General features: G+C 51.3%; 3 protein-coding genes across 7 annotated transcripts in view; all 3 read right to left on the reverse strand.

Moving 5' to 3' along the window:
• Positions 1–359: 359 nt before the first annotated feature.
• Mrps26 (mitochondrial ribosomal protein S26) lies at positions 360–2,310 on the reverse strand. 2 transcript variants are annotated; one of them, XM_003476417.5, is made up of 4 exons: positions 2,039–2,307; positions 1,804–1,950; positions 1,591–1,714; positions 360–861 (listed from the first exon to the last, which is right to left on the reverse strand). In XM_003476417.5, the coding sequence occupies exons 1-4, from the start codon at positions 2,248–2,250 to the stop codon at positions 727–729; spliced, it is 618 nt and encodes a 205-aa protein (XP_003476465.3). In that variant the 5' UTR covers positions 2,251–2,307; the 3' UTR covers positions 360–726. The 2 variants fall into 2 exon arrangements, with proteins under 2 accessions (XP_003476465.3, XP_063104852.1); XM_063248782.1 differs by lacking the exon at positions 1,591–1,714 and having other exon boundaries at positions 2,039–2,310.
• Positions 2,311–2,462: 152 nt separating this feature from the next.
• On the reverse strand, positions 2,463–11,275 carry LOC101787136 (progonadoliberin-2). The gene is given in 2 exon segments (XM_023560164.2): positions 2,463–3,299; positions 3,407–11,275. Coding segments are annotated over 2 exon segments (306 nt in total). The 5' UTR covers positions 3,564–11,275; the 3' UTR covers positions 2,463–3,150.
• A 197-nt stretch (positions 11,276–11,472) lies between these two features.
• Ptpra (protein tyrosine phosphatase receptor type A) overlaps positions 11,473–13,306 on the reverse strand; it is a 160,406-nt gene continuing 158,572 nt past the window's right edge. For all 4 annotated transcript variants that reach the window (XM_013159837.3, XM_003476623.4, XM_063248780.1 and 1 more), the window contains 2 exons: positions 12,861–12,996; positions 11,473–12,114 (listed from right to left, as the gene is read on the reverse strand). In XM_013159837.3, coding sequence (XP_013015291.1) covers positions 12,040–12,114; positions 12,861–12,996 — 211 coding nt within the window. In that variant the 3' untranslated portion in view covers positions 11,473–12,039. The remainder of the gene's footprint in view (positions 12,115–12,860; positions 12,997–13,306) is intronic.

Genomic DNA, 13,306 nt, shown 5'->3' on the forward strand with positions numbered 1-13,306 from the left:
AAGTGTGGCCAACCAGGGCTTCCCAATACCAGCAATCTGGAGCTTGGACCCAGAGTGCTGGGATGATCCAGGCCATAAAAGTCACAGGCAGTTACACAGAGAAGTGGGGCCCGGTTTTTGCCTTCTGAGTTTGCCAGATCATCCCATGCTTCGCAAAGCCCAGAAATGAGCAAACGCAGGCCTTGGTCAATGGCTGGCTTGGTCACACATACAGGTGATCTAAACCCCCAGCCCCAAAGCAGGAACCAGTCAACTTTTTCTTTGAAAAGAAATATTTTACATTTTGTAAGTCATTCCATCTCTGTTGTAACTATTCATCTACCACCATAGTAATATAAAAGGGAGTCAACAGCCGAGTATGGCTGTATTTCAATAAAACTTTATTTACAAAAACAGGCAGCTAACCACATTTGGCTCGCAGTCTGTAATTTGGTAACCATTGCTCTTAATGACAACGAGAAGATAGTCTGCCTGCCCAAGGGATTGTGGCCCAGTCTTACTCTACATGAGATGGGCTAGTGCTGTCCAGAGGTTGACATGGGCAGAAGAGCACATTGAGCGTGGAGTCTCTAACCAAGTGCTGAGTGCAGAGGCCAGAACGGGAGGGCTGCTTTGGAAAAGGCTGAGCTTCCCGTGTAGGAAATACCAGGTTCATCCCAGGCCAGACCCAGCCCTCCAACCCCATGCACGCGTGGTCCCTTGGCAGGCACTGTTCCTTCTGGGCCCCTAGGAGCCCTTCTGCTGTGGCCTGACCACCAGCCCCTCTCTGGTGATGGCCCAGTTGTAGTTCTTTGGGGAGTCCAGTGCTTCTTCCACCCGTGCCTCCAGGTTCTCTCTGGTGATAAAGTTTTTCGCCTCTTCCTATGGGAAAGAAAAGGCCAGCTGATGGGAGCTCCATACAAACTGATGGAATGCAGGGCCTGCTGCACTCCTTCCCCAAGCCCCAACTGCCCCGCTACAAAAGGGTGTCTGCAGGCTAAGGCCTCTGAGTGCCCCCTAACCTTCCAGTGGGGTAACAGGCAGCCTTACCAGATCCCTCTGTCATCTCCTGGACACCTCAAACAGAACCCTTTGCACAAGTTGTGCCTACTTTATAGACTTGAGTCCCTAAATGCTACCCGACCCACTCTTTTGTGTCTGTGTGTTTGAGACAGAGACTTGTTATGTAGTTCAGACTGGCCCTGAACTCATTATTTAGCCCCGCCGGGGCCAAACCCGCAGCGATCCTCCTACCTCGGCCTCAAGGGTGCTGGAATTACAGGCGTGCACCACCACAACCTGCCTCCTGGTACCCTCTTAAAACACTCTCCAATTCTTTCTCCTCTATTTAAGCTCTATCCAGCGTTCCTGGGTTACTCCTCAACCTGTTAATCCTTCCTCGCAAAATTGACCTTTCAATGACCTGCAAGGTCAAACACGCCCTTCCATGTATTTCGGGGTCCCTCCCGCAAACACCGCTTGCTACGCTAAATGCCTGCAGGTTCCCACTTCCACTCTCTCCTCAGGACTCGATGCTCATAACCCCCTCGCGCCCCGTCTCACCCAAGCCCTCGCCCGCTCCCAGGCCCCGCGTACCCCGCCGCGCCCCACCTGCAGCTGCTGCACTTCCTGCTCCCTGAGCCGCATCCGGGCCTGCTCCTCTAGCGCGCGGCGCGCCCGCTCCTCCGTGTGCCACTGCTCCCGTTCCCGCGCCTCCCGCTGCAGCCTCTCTATCCTGCGAGCGGCAAGGGGCCCACGCTGAGCGGGGCCCGCGCAGACCCGAGGCCGGCCGGACAGCCCTGCCCCGCGCCCCGTCTCACGCACCGCAGCTCGTGCAACCGCCGGTTCTCCGCCCGGTTCCAGGCCATCAGCTCCCGGTGCTCGGCCGCCTCCTCCAGCGCCTTGCGCTCCGCCAGGACCCCGGCGCGGGCCTCATGCAGCTTACTCCGCACCTCCGCCACAAACTCCAGCCTGGGCAGGACGTGCGCCCATCAGCACCCAGCCGCCCACTCGTCCCCCGTTCCCCGAGGGCGCCGTCGGCCCCCGCAGCTACACGCACCTGAGGGCGCGCACGATCTGGCGGTACAGCCGATATCGCTCGGTCAGCACGAAGAACTCTGCAGGGTCCACGGCGGGCGGCGTCTTCACGCGGCCGACTTTGGACTTGGCCGGCGGGTCGTGGCGCGTCTTGCGTTCACGCGCGGGTATCAGCAGCACGGTGAGCGGCCGGCACGGGGCTCCCGCGCCCAAGGCGCTCAGCGTGCGGAGCATGGCTGCATGGGCCCCTAGTCTCCTTCTTTGCTCGACTCCGCCCTGACCCGGAAGCAGTCGCGGGGCACCATGGGACCTGTAGTGCATCGTGTCCCGCCCCGCCCTTGGCTCTCCCGAAGTCCCTCCCATCTGCGGGGCTGAGACCGGGACGTATGAGGGGGCTCTCGGTGGTGGTGGTGGGACTGGAGAGAGGGAACGAAGGAGACAATTGGAGGCAACAGCACGTGGACCTCATACTTTTATTGGGGAGCGGCGGGGCGCATCTCTTGGGCTGTGTTCTGCGAAGGGAGAGGAGCGGTCACGCGATGCTGCGCCCGCTGGTTCCCACCTGTCCCACTTCGGCCTCCACGACGCTCAGAACCTCTCTGCAACCCGAGGACCCAGCATGGGGCTCTTTAACTACCTGGGCAGGCAACCAGTTTACCCTAAACAGCCCTAAACTTAAATTAGGCCACAGGCTTTTGCCTATAGGAACCTTCACGTCCTCCTTTAGTTAAGGTGCTTCCTTTAATTTTATGTTCCCTGTGCAAAAGTTAGTAATAAACCGTTTCCCCGCGCCCGTCTTCTGCTATGGTTTTGGGGAGCTCTGCAGGGCTGACCTGCTTGCTGTGCCAGGGTCCATGTTGGCCTTTGAGCCCTGTAGCTTGTTTGAGGATGTCCCTTCCCTTTTAGCACTGCTTACCTTGAGATTGGAGTGTCAAGAAACCGGAGAACCCTAGGGCTGCCACTGTCTTATTTATGGAGAGTTTTAGTACAGTTATCTCCTGCACCATTAGTGACCTGAGAAACAGCTGGGAGTGCAAGGGCAGGGAGCATTCCAGTGGTGGTGTGCACCCTCACCCCCAGGAGCATGGCTATGGGCACTAGGGCTGGGGTTGAATGCTGGGCCTCTCACCCCACTCACCAGCAGTGCTGGTGCTGTTTCCTATGGAGAGTCCATCAGGCCATGCTCCTGCCCTTCCAGGGTGCTCTGTCTTCGGAGGGTGCCAGGTCATCATTTGGGAGTCTATGGGCAGCGAGGCTGCCTGCTGCAGGGCCCAGGACGCTTCCTCAGAAGGGATAAAAGGCTGTGACTGCCTTCACCCCCCAGCCCAGGTATGTGGAAGAGCAGCAGCCAGCACGGTCTTCCACCCAGACTGGGACCCCCATTATCCACCTGGGAGTCTGGGAATAGTCCGGGAATCCTGGGGTGAGCCAGAGGCCCGCTTTCCTCCGGGGTACCAGCCATGGGACCAGTGCTGAGCCCTCAAGGGTCCAGGGCAGGTGGTTAGCCGCAGCAGCAGGAGCAGCAGGCCCAGTCTAGAGCTGGCCATGGCGGAGCTGCTCCCAAGGACATTGGGCAGAACTCAAGGACCTTGACACTACTGCACATACCCCTTCCTCTTTCTCCAGGGTCACCCTGGCCAAACAGCAACTTGGGGATCTTTAGTGTCTTGCAGCACCTTTCCCTTTCAGCCACTTCTCAGCCCAGGCCTATAGGTTCAGACCCCAGGGATCCTGGCCTGGGCCAGAGGAAGGTACCCCAGGGGAGCATTTGGAGCACCTGGTGCTGGGGAACCCAAGCGGCAGGCTGTGCGCCCTGCCATCTCCCTTGTGTAGTAGCTGGAAGCGTAGAATGGATATATGGTGATGCTGGGAGAAAATGCTTGTATTCCTTGTCCCTCCCATGCGAGGTGGTAAGCACAGGAACACACAGCATTGCTGGGGGAGCAGGGGAAAAGGGGAGGTTCTTTTATGGCAATGTCAAGGGTAGAGGGGAAGGGGAAGGGAGCAGTGTGCCAAGCACATCGGGGCTGGAGCTCTATCCCTGAGGGAGGTTGGCCTCCTCAGGCACTCAGCAGGACAGCTGTGGTGGAGGTGGCTCCTTTGGCAGCTGCAGGACCTAAGCCAGCAATCCTGGGATTTATTGATCAGATAGCTCCACCCTCTGCTCTGGCCCACAGACTCCAGTGACGTCTTGAGGATGAGGGGAGCATCCTGCCACCCCACCCCATCTTGCAGCATCTATTTCATGAACACACCCTGAGCCACCTCTGGCTCTAAGGTTACAAGACATGCCCCACTCCCTTCCCCATCTTCCCAGGGAATTAAAGTCAAAATGACTGCAGAGTGGTCCAAAGGAGAGCACAGTTCCTCTTCTGAGCCTCAGAGCTTTACTAATGGGGTAAATGCCACAAAGACATCAAGCTGGGGACTGAGCCGCCAGAGGGAACAGTGTTCTGGAATCTTAACAATACCTTGCAATGTTGGGGAGTGCCCAGTTTTGTCTCCTGGCCTGGACATAGCAATGGACTTAGAAAAGTTACATCTAGCCAGATTGGCACCCAATTGCCTTAGTCCCACTTTTCTCTCTCATCGAGGGCTACACTGCACATGTTCCTTCTTCTTCTAACACTCAGACTGTTTTCGCCAGACAGAACACTGGTTTAGTCCAATTGAATATGTGTACCTAACTTGCAAATCTATTCTGTGCTTGAATAAAACTGTCTTTACTTTTCACTGTTTATGATTTCTTGAAGAAACCTCAGGAGCCTGGTCCATGTTTTGGTCTTATCTTCTCAGTTCCCAGGATGCATTCTTAAGCTCCTGCCCTTGAGGTTTACAAATCCTTCCTTGATCTAAAAATTGTGATATTTCACCTGTTAAGGTGGGAGGATAGAAAGGTCGTATCCACACAGTTATTGAAGAGCTGGGTCACACCAAATGCAGGTGGGTTGGGGTGGGTTGTCCAGGAGTGGCCTCTCTTCTCTCCAACCAGGCCCAGGAGAGGGGATCAGCTGAGAGGACCTGTAGTCTCCTTGGGGGTATCAATAGTGGGTAAATTTGTCTCCCAAGCTTAAACACCTTTTTAGTCCCATGATCACCAGGACCATTGTGGATTTCAACAGAGTTGTGCTACACTGCTAGCAACAAACCCATGATGCCCAGGCTGCGTCAGTAGCTCAGCTTCTACGGCAGCCTCTGCCTCCAGGGGTCAGAAGCCTGTTTACAGGGTTAATAGCCAATTCACATTTGGGCTCAACAGCAAATCTGAGAATCAGGGTCTAGCTTGGCATTCTGGAGAGCAGAGTCACTGTGCAAACAGATTCATCAAATTCAACAGAGATGGGGAGGGAGCTCATTGCAGGCGCCATGGACAGTCCTGGGCATGTGGGTTTCAGCTGTGACTTCCCAAAGTGACATATTAGCAGAGATTGAAATGAATGTGAGAACTGCATGTTCAGTTAAATTGCTTTGGGAAATATATAGACTTTGTAAACAGTGATTTTTAGAGAAATATTTGCTTTATAGCTTATTAAAAACAGCTCTTTGAAACCAGGCACAGAGGCTCATCCCTGCAAACCTAGCTACTCAGGAGGCTGCGGCAGGAGGATCATGAGTTTGAAGTCAGACTGGGCAACACAGTGTGAGGCAAGAGGCTAGGGTGTGGCAAAGACCAGCTGAGAAAGTAGGCATGATGTGTTAATTACAAAATTCCAGGAGAAATGCACAAAACAGTTCCTTTCCAAAGCCCTCACCTGCACATGCACTTCTCACTGGAACTCAGCAGCTTTTTTGATGGAATGGCCGAGACCTGACAATAGCCTCAGGGTAGAAAATACAAACATGACAGTAGGCCTGGAGTTTGGGGCAGCTGTGTCTGTTTCGACCACACACTTGCAAGGCAGGCGCTTATGCCTGCTGAGCTAAATCCCCAGCCCCCAGCTGTGTCTGTTTTATAGGGTATACTTATTGTCCTACTGTTACTTGGCCCAGACTCACTGTGCAGAGTCTGCTGCTTTTCATCTCTAAGAAATGGAAAGCTTTGCTATCATCCCTTCTTGTCTTGACCAATTCTTTGTTCAGGACAGAGAACCTAGAAAGCACCTCTAGAAGGAGGCTCCAGCACCCCAAAACCTGGTGACAATAGCAATAGCCTACATCATATATGAAAAAGAAAGGGCTGAGATGTGATAGAGCACTTGCCTAGCATTTACAAGGCCTTGGTTCAACCCCCAGCACTGCAAAACAAATGAGCAAACACCCCTGAGTTCATGTTCTGGGTTGGGTTTACAGAATGTTTCAAAGTGCCTAGTGTTGCTTTGTTTTGTTTGAAACAGGGTCTCACTATGTAGTTCATGAAGGCACGGAACTCACTATGCAGCCCAGGCTGGCCTTGATCTTGCAGTGATCCTCCTGCCTCAGCCTCTAAGTGCTGGGGATCCAACCATGGGCTTCCTGGATTGTGGACAAGCATTATTCTACACTAAGTTACAATTCCAGCCTGAAATTTATTTTAAAAGAGGAATGGGATGCTTTTTTTCTCTGTCATTTGATTATAGTTTTTCCTGAAAAAATACAAACCAGAGTAACTAAGCTTCCCAGGCAAAGTCCTGGTTCCTTTTTTTTCTGGCAACATACTTAGCTTTTCAGGACTGGCTGTGATATCCCTTCCAGATTACTAGCTCTGGAGTTCTTCATTACCTCAGCAGAATGGGGTGATCTTTGTTCACCATTGGCCTCCAACTAATGCCTACTTATTCAGAGAGCATAAAACCTCTCTGCAGCTGTGCATTGCTCAGGCAGCTAAGGCACCTGGAAAAGCAGAGGGTTAGAGCTGAATGCCAGCTGTGGCCAGAGATAGATGTGCACACATTCTGAACAGTGGCCGGGGCCAAGAGTCAAGATGAGTTAGCTGGAGAGATGGGAGCACCATGGAAGGGCACAGTGGGGTGCGCCAATGAGAGAACAAAACAGAGAGCTGCCAGTGATCTGTGTGGGTACAGTATAGTGGGGCAGGCACCTTGGACAGGTGGAACCCAAAGGATTGGGAACAGCCAGGGGTGGGAATCAGAGATGGGTGTCTATGGACCACTCAGATGAGTCACTCAGCAAGGAATCCTGGAGAAGGAAGGAGGAGAGGACCTGGAGGTCCAGACAGCCCAGCCCCTCACACTCCACAGGAGACTGTGAAGAAGCAGCTACTGAGATAAAAGTCTGAGAATCACCAACCCTAGGGGAGAGTTAGTGGATGACAGGCAACGGATCCCTGGCTCCCCTGGCAAACTCAGGTGAAAGGCATGTGTTATGGTTAGGTCTAACATGTCCCCCTAAATGTGCACCTGTGTGGAAGGCAACAGGATTCGGGGGGCACTGTGCTCATCAGTGGCTTCATCCATCCAGGTATCTGAACATGCTGTTAGGGGGCCTGGCTGGAGGCAGGTCACGGGGTGGGGCCTGGAAGGGCTCATTTCTGCCATCTCCTCCCCTCAAGCTCTGCTTTGCTTTGCTTCTTGGCTGCAGTGGGTTGAGGGCCTGCTCCTTCACCACGCCCTTTGCTGTTTCTCCACCAGGCTGTTTTTTCCTTGCAGCCAAAGTAAATCTCTTCTCTTTGAAGTTTGGGTGTTGGGTATTTTGTCCCAGTGATGGCAAAGTAAGACAGCCCGCGTGGGAAGGAAGCAGGAAGGGCTGAAGGAAAGTGCAGAACAGATGTTTTCACAAGTCTGTCGTATCTGGAGGTGGTAGTGAAGGAGTACAAATGAAACCCAGCAGGGAGCTTACTTGAAGTGAGGTCTCAGAATGGCAGGACCTGGAGCTTAGGGTGCATGGCAGTGTGGCCTGCTACTCGCTCAGCCCCCTGGGAGTAACAGCTGACTGACTATGGGGGGGCACTGGATGAAGTGGTCCCCCTTGTTTTTCCCTTGTGGCTGTGGCGTGTGGGTCTGGGCCATTTATTCCTTAGGTCTACCCTGGTTCTTGCTGGATTTACCTGTCTTGTAACCATGCCAAGTGAGCCCTGAGAAAGAAGGAAGTGAAGTAGAAGGGATGAAGGGATGAGAGAAGGGAAGAGTTGAGCTAATTCCTGCAGAGCAGTTAGGTTACAGCTAGAATACCAGTGCAGCAGGAACCTGGCCAGGCCTCACTGGTGTATCCTGCCCAAGGCAGCCCTGGCAATGAGTGAGCAGCCCACTGGGCGCTAAGGATGCAGCACTGGGATGGGGGAGGGAGAGGCACGGGGATGGCCTCAGCTGAGTGTTTGCTGGGAGCCTAGTGATGGAGAAGACAGGGACACCTCCGTAAGCACAACACCTTGCACTGGAAATTCCTATTCTGTCTTTACTTTACTGTAAGGTTTCTTCGGGCACTGCTGGGTTTGGCTGACCTGGCTCCTGGAGTCCTTAGCTCCCACAGAAGTACTGAATGAATGGCTCTCATGACTTGCACTCACATCTTCAGTTGTTGCTGAAGTGGGCAGTCTCCTGTGTGCCAGGCAAGACTACTGCTGAGTTACATGCCAAGCCTCTGGTTCTGGGGAGCACTACTTTAGATTTTGTTTTGTGCTGGGTGGTACTGGGGAGTGAACCCTGAGTTGTCATGACAGGTAAGCGCACCACTGATTTGTTACCTTTCACTGCCCTTAATTTTAAAATACAGTAATAGTTTGTCAGCTGTTCCTTAAAGGATTACTGTAGAGAACGTATAAAGAACTCAAAAAACACCAGTCCTCCCAGATTTAAAGACCCAATCCAAAAATGGGCATCTGAGATGAATACACACTTCTCAGATGGAGAGATACAAACAGCAAATAAATATGTGAAAATATATTCAACCTCACTGGTCATCTGAGAGATGCAAATTAAAAAAGCACTGAGATTACCCTGGAAAGAATGGCTATTACCAAGAAATCAAGCAATAACAAATGCTGAAGGAGCTGTGGAGAAAAAGGAACCCTTCTCCACTGTTGATGGAAGTGTGGACTGGTGTAACCACTGTGGAAATCAGTGTGGAGGTTCCTCAAAACTCTAGGACTAGAAGTCCCATTCAACCAGCTCTTCCCCTTCTGGGTATCCTCCCAAAAGAAAAACATCATACCACAGTAATGTATGTGCACCCATGTTTATAGTAGCACAGTTTGTAATAGCTAGATCTTGGAAACAACCTAAATGCCAATCAACTGAGGGATGGATAAAAACAATGTGGTATTTTTATACAATGGAGTACTACTCAGCCATAAATGAGGATAAACTGGAGACTTTTATAGGTAAGTGGATGCAACTTAAGACCATACTCACTAGTGAAATAAATAAGACACACATGTGTAAACATAATTTCATTAGTGTGAGCTGAAAGAAAAAAACATAAATATGTATGTATATATATACACAAAAAAGTTAAGACAGTTATACTACTGATTTTTCCAAGTTCACTGAAGAGAAGGATTTGTGCTAGTATTGTTTGGATAACTGAATGCAGATGTCTTGTGGTCTGAGTGAATGATTTGGGGATGAAAATGCACAATGTATGTACCATTGTTGCCCCTGATAGATGTGCTTTGAAATTTTGTTGCAGTTTTTTCTCTTTTTATCCTTGAAATAAAATGGATTTGAAAAAAAAAAAAAGTAAAATACAGTAATATCTTAGTTCATGAATGTTGAGGCTGCTAGGATAACTTAAGGGCCTGAACAGGAGTGCCCCAAGGGCATGGAGCGCTGGAGGAGGAAGGTGCCCAGCCAGAGAACTCAGGGGAACACAGGTGGAAGAAGCGAGCTAGGTGAGCACAGGGGCGGGGTATGACAAGTGTATGAACAGACACATACGGGGGTTGAGGTGTCTCTCTCCCATATGGTAGAAGGGCTCCACCTGACCCCAGCTTTCTGTCTTTTATCTTTATTTTCTTCATTCTCTCATCTTTCCTCCCCCTGGGAACTTGGAGAGCTCTCACAGACACCGACACAGGAACACTTCCATTCGAGAACAAAGCATTCAGCAAAATTTTGCTTCTGCTCACCAACTCTACATTGGGTAACAGACAGGAACTTGGGCGTTTTCCTCAGAATCATGGGATGCATTAAGTTTGTGAGCTGAAGTACTACTGTATTGAATACAGTTGTTTCTTTCTATACCTACATGTTTTTTAAAGGTTGGGTCTCCCTACATTGCTCAGGCTGCCTCAAAATCCTGCACTCAAATGATCCCTCTGCCTCAGTCTCCCATGTGGGTGGCAGTGACCACCCGCACACACCTCTTGAAGCTTCCATGAGTGGTTTGCTGTTGTGCCCCTGCCTCCACACACCTTCCTGCCCCAATGCACATCTACAGTACATGGTGCACAACCAGATTGCCTTCTTGGAGGCACCAGATGTTCACTGTGTGCCCTGAACTCAGAAGCCCTTTGTGATGCAGTCCCACTTGATCTTCCTTCCTTTACATGAAACCTGGATTTCGAGTACCCCTGGGTCCAGTTCAAGTTCCACATTCTCCAAGTAGCCTGGTGGCAGTGACCTGAGAGGAATAGGCTGGGATGCTGTCCCCTACCCCTGAAGCTGAGGAGGACGGGGGCCTGCTCTAGGTCTCAAGAATGGCTCAGGGTCACAGGTTTCTTCTGCCTGCTCTCCAGCCCACCTTCTGCCCCTGAGCCTATGAGCAGTGGGCACACACCCTCCCAGGTGAGCCCCAGCAGAAGGCCACACTGCCCAGCACCCGCTGTACTTGTGTGTAGCCATAGGATGAGGTTCTAGCCAATGGGGTATGAATAGAAAGGAAAGGTATGACTTCTACTTTAGTCCCTAAAAATGCTCCGATGCTCTATCCCCATGTTAAGATAGAGCAGGGACGTAACACCAATCAAGCTCCCACCATGAGGATGAGGATTTCATCTCGGGGAAAGGGTGCTGGCGCCCAGCAGAGTGTTCAGGAAAAATAAATGAACATCCACCTGCCTTAGGACACAGAAGTTCCACGTTCCTGTCAAACATGTCAAGCTTTAAGACTCCCAGTGAGTAGATCCAAGACTCTCAATACGCTGGCTTCTGGACCTGTAAGACCTTGCACAAAGCTGCGGAATTGAGAACACATATGGAAGGAAATGGGAGCTACTGAACCACTCCGTGTGGTTATAAAGACTTACTCTGGACAGAGTGACTCAATCTAGATGGTTTTGAAGCAAAGCACCAGGAACAGGAGGGTCATACTGGCTACAGCCCCAAGGCCAAGCCAGCTTCTCCTCCTCCAGTGGCCCTTAGTGGATTCTCACTCTGCATCCAGTGAGTGAGACTGGCCGGGACCTTACCACATAAAGTTTTGCTGAGAAAGACAAAGAGGACCCTGTGGAATACGGAGAGACAGAGGGGCTGCACTTGACAAACAGCCAGGGAACCCAGAGACAGCAATAGCAGAGCAAGGAGTGGTCTAGAAGAGCTGAAGCCCTGTCTGGCTGCGCCACCCCAGACAAAGGGAGAGACATTTCCTCAGGGAGTCAAAACGTTTATTATCTGATAATCCCTAGTGTGGTGCCAGAGATATCGCTCTGGTCCCATTACTCCCCACAGGGGGCTGCCGGGATGTAGGCAGGGAGAAGCAGATGGGCCCTCGAGGAGAGGGATATTTACAGTGCAGGGAGGAAACCGAGGCCTGCATGGGGATACTGGGACAACCACTTCCTCGGGAGCTCTGAGAACTTTTGTGCTTTTTTTTCCTTAGTTGGTACCAAGCTATCTGGAATGGGTTTTGTGTTTATCTTTTTAGGAAAAGATGTTTAAACCCAAGAACAATTCAGATCAATTCCCAGGCGGAGGATTTCACGATATCAATCCAAACATCACACTATTTAATTCCCCAATAAAACATTGGAAAAAGGACTATCAGTGCTAACACATTTACATATAAAATCTCCACCTAATAGGTAATAGAAGCCTATGTACCAATTTCTAAAACAGTTATAAGATATATACACAATTTTGGGTATATTAACAAAACAGAATATTACAAAATATTAAAGGCAATTCTCCTGTCTGTGGGGCGAGTCGCCTGTTACTTGAAGTTGGCGTAGTCTGAGAAGGCATCAATGTACTCTTGCACCACCCTGTAGCAGAACTCATACTGTTCCTGGAGAGCAGAGACCGGGAAAAAGGCCAAGGTTACTGAAGAATCTGCCCTGCCTGATCTGTCTGCCTGAGTTCCCATGGTTCTGCCCCAGGGCTGAGTGAGTGGGTCTTCTAAAGAGCCCGCTGACTGACAAGGACAGTCCTGGGTCCTGTGAGGTCAGCCATGTATATGCTGGCTTGAGAAAGGTGGCATCCAGATGGTGGCCCAGCGCTCACCATGGCTACCAGGTTAGGATGTGCTCTGGTTCTCAAAGCCTCATCTTTTCCCAAATCTTTTTTTTTTTTCAGTACTAAGGATTGAACTCATGACCTTGCGCTTGCCAAAAAGACACTTATGTCACTGAGCTAAATCCCCAGCCCCCTTTTCCCAAATCTAAAATTTTCAAACATTTTAGGTCCTCAGGATTCAGGAAAACCTTTGTGGACGGCCAGACTGATACGCATGAGATCTCTTAACAGGGAGTTGAGCAGAACAAGGGCAAGACCTCCAGCCTTCTCCCACAGACCCAGCTGAAACACAGAGGCAGCAACCTCTTCTAACTTTTTGCATCCCCTTTGGTGTGACACAAGCTGCCTTCCCGCTGGGACCTTTCCAGCCTCCCAAGGTACTTCCTGTCTGTCTAGGGCGCCTCAGGGCAGACTGGGTCTGTGGTTGTCAGTCTTCTGACTACTGGGTGGCCCATCTGAAGGCCTCCCTGACGGAGAAAGGCTGCAGGTGGTGGTGGCAAAGATGAGGACATAGCATACCAGTGTCTGGACCATGTGTGGCCTCTGTAGCCGCAGACTCTTGACGGTCTGGAAGACGTCCAAAATCCCCTCTGCCTTCACACGCTCCAGGACTGTACTCAGGGCACAGAAGGTCCCGGTCCGTCCTGCCCCAGCACTGAAACAGAGCAGTCATCTTATTACTAGACATCCATGCTGAGGGGTGAATGAGTGTTCTGGGGAGCAGACAGCACTTGAGGCTGGTGCCAGAGCAGGGTGTAATCCACAGAACTGCCAGACCCATGCTCACCTATGCCTTCTCAGCCTGCAGGAGCCCTGTGAGAGCCCTGTCTGCATGGTACCCTGTGTCCAAGCCCTACCCGTGGACCAAGGTAATGATTCCATCAGTACTAGCCCTTGCTGGGCGTGGTAGTGCATGCTTGTAATCCCAGCACTTGGGAGGGTGAGGCAGGAGGATCATCGAGTTT

This window comes from Cavia porcellus, unplaced genomic scaffold (assembly GCF_034190915.1).
Source record: "Cavia porcellus strain 051 isolate PalLab524CR breed Dunkin Hartley unplaced genomic scaffold, mCavPor4.1 scaffold_5, whole genome shotgun sequence".
NCBI classification, from domain to species: Eukaryota; Metazoa; Chordata; class Mammalia; order Rodentia; family Caviidae; genus Cavia; species Cavia porcellus.

Coding starts and splice junctions, on each gene's coding strand:
- Mrps26 (XM_063248782.1), bottom strand. CDS start 2,250: ATGCTCCGCACGCTGAGCGCCTTGGGCGCGGGAGCCCCGTGCCGGCCG. Junction 1,951..2,038: donor CAGATCGTGCGCGCCCTCAG/GTGCGTGTAGCT, acceptor CGTCCTGCCCAG/GCTGGAGTTTGTGGCGGAGG. Junction 862..1,803: donor CGGCGGTTGCACGAGCTGCG/GTGCGTGAGACG, acceptor TCTTTCCCATAG/GAAGAGGCGAAAAACTTTAT.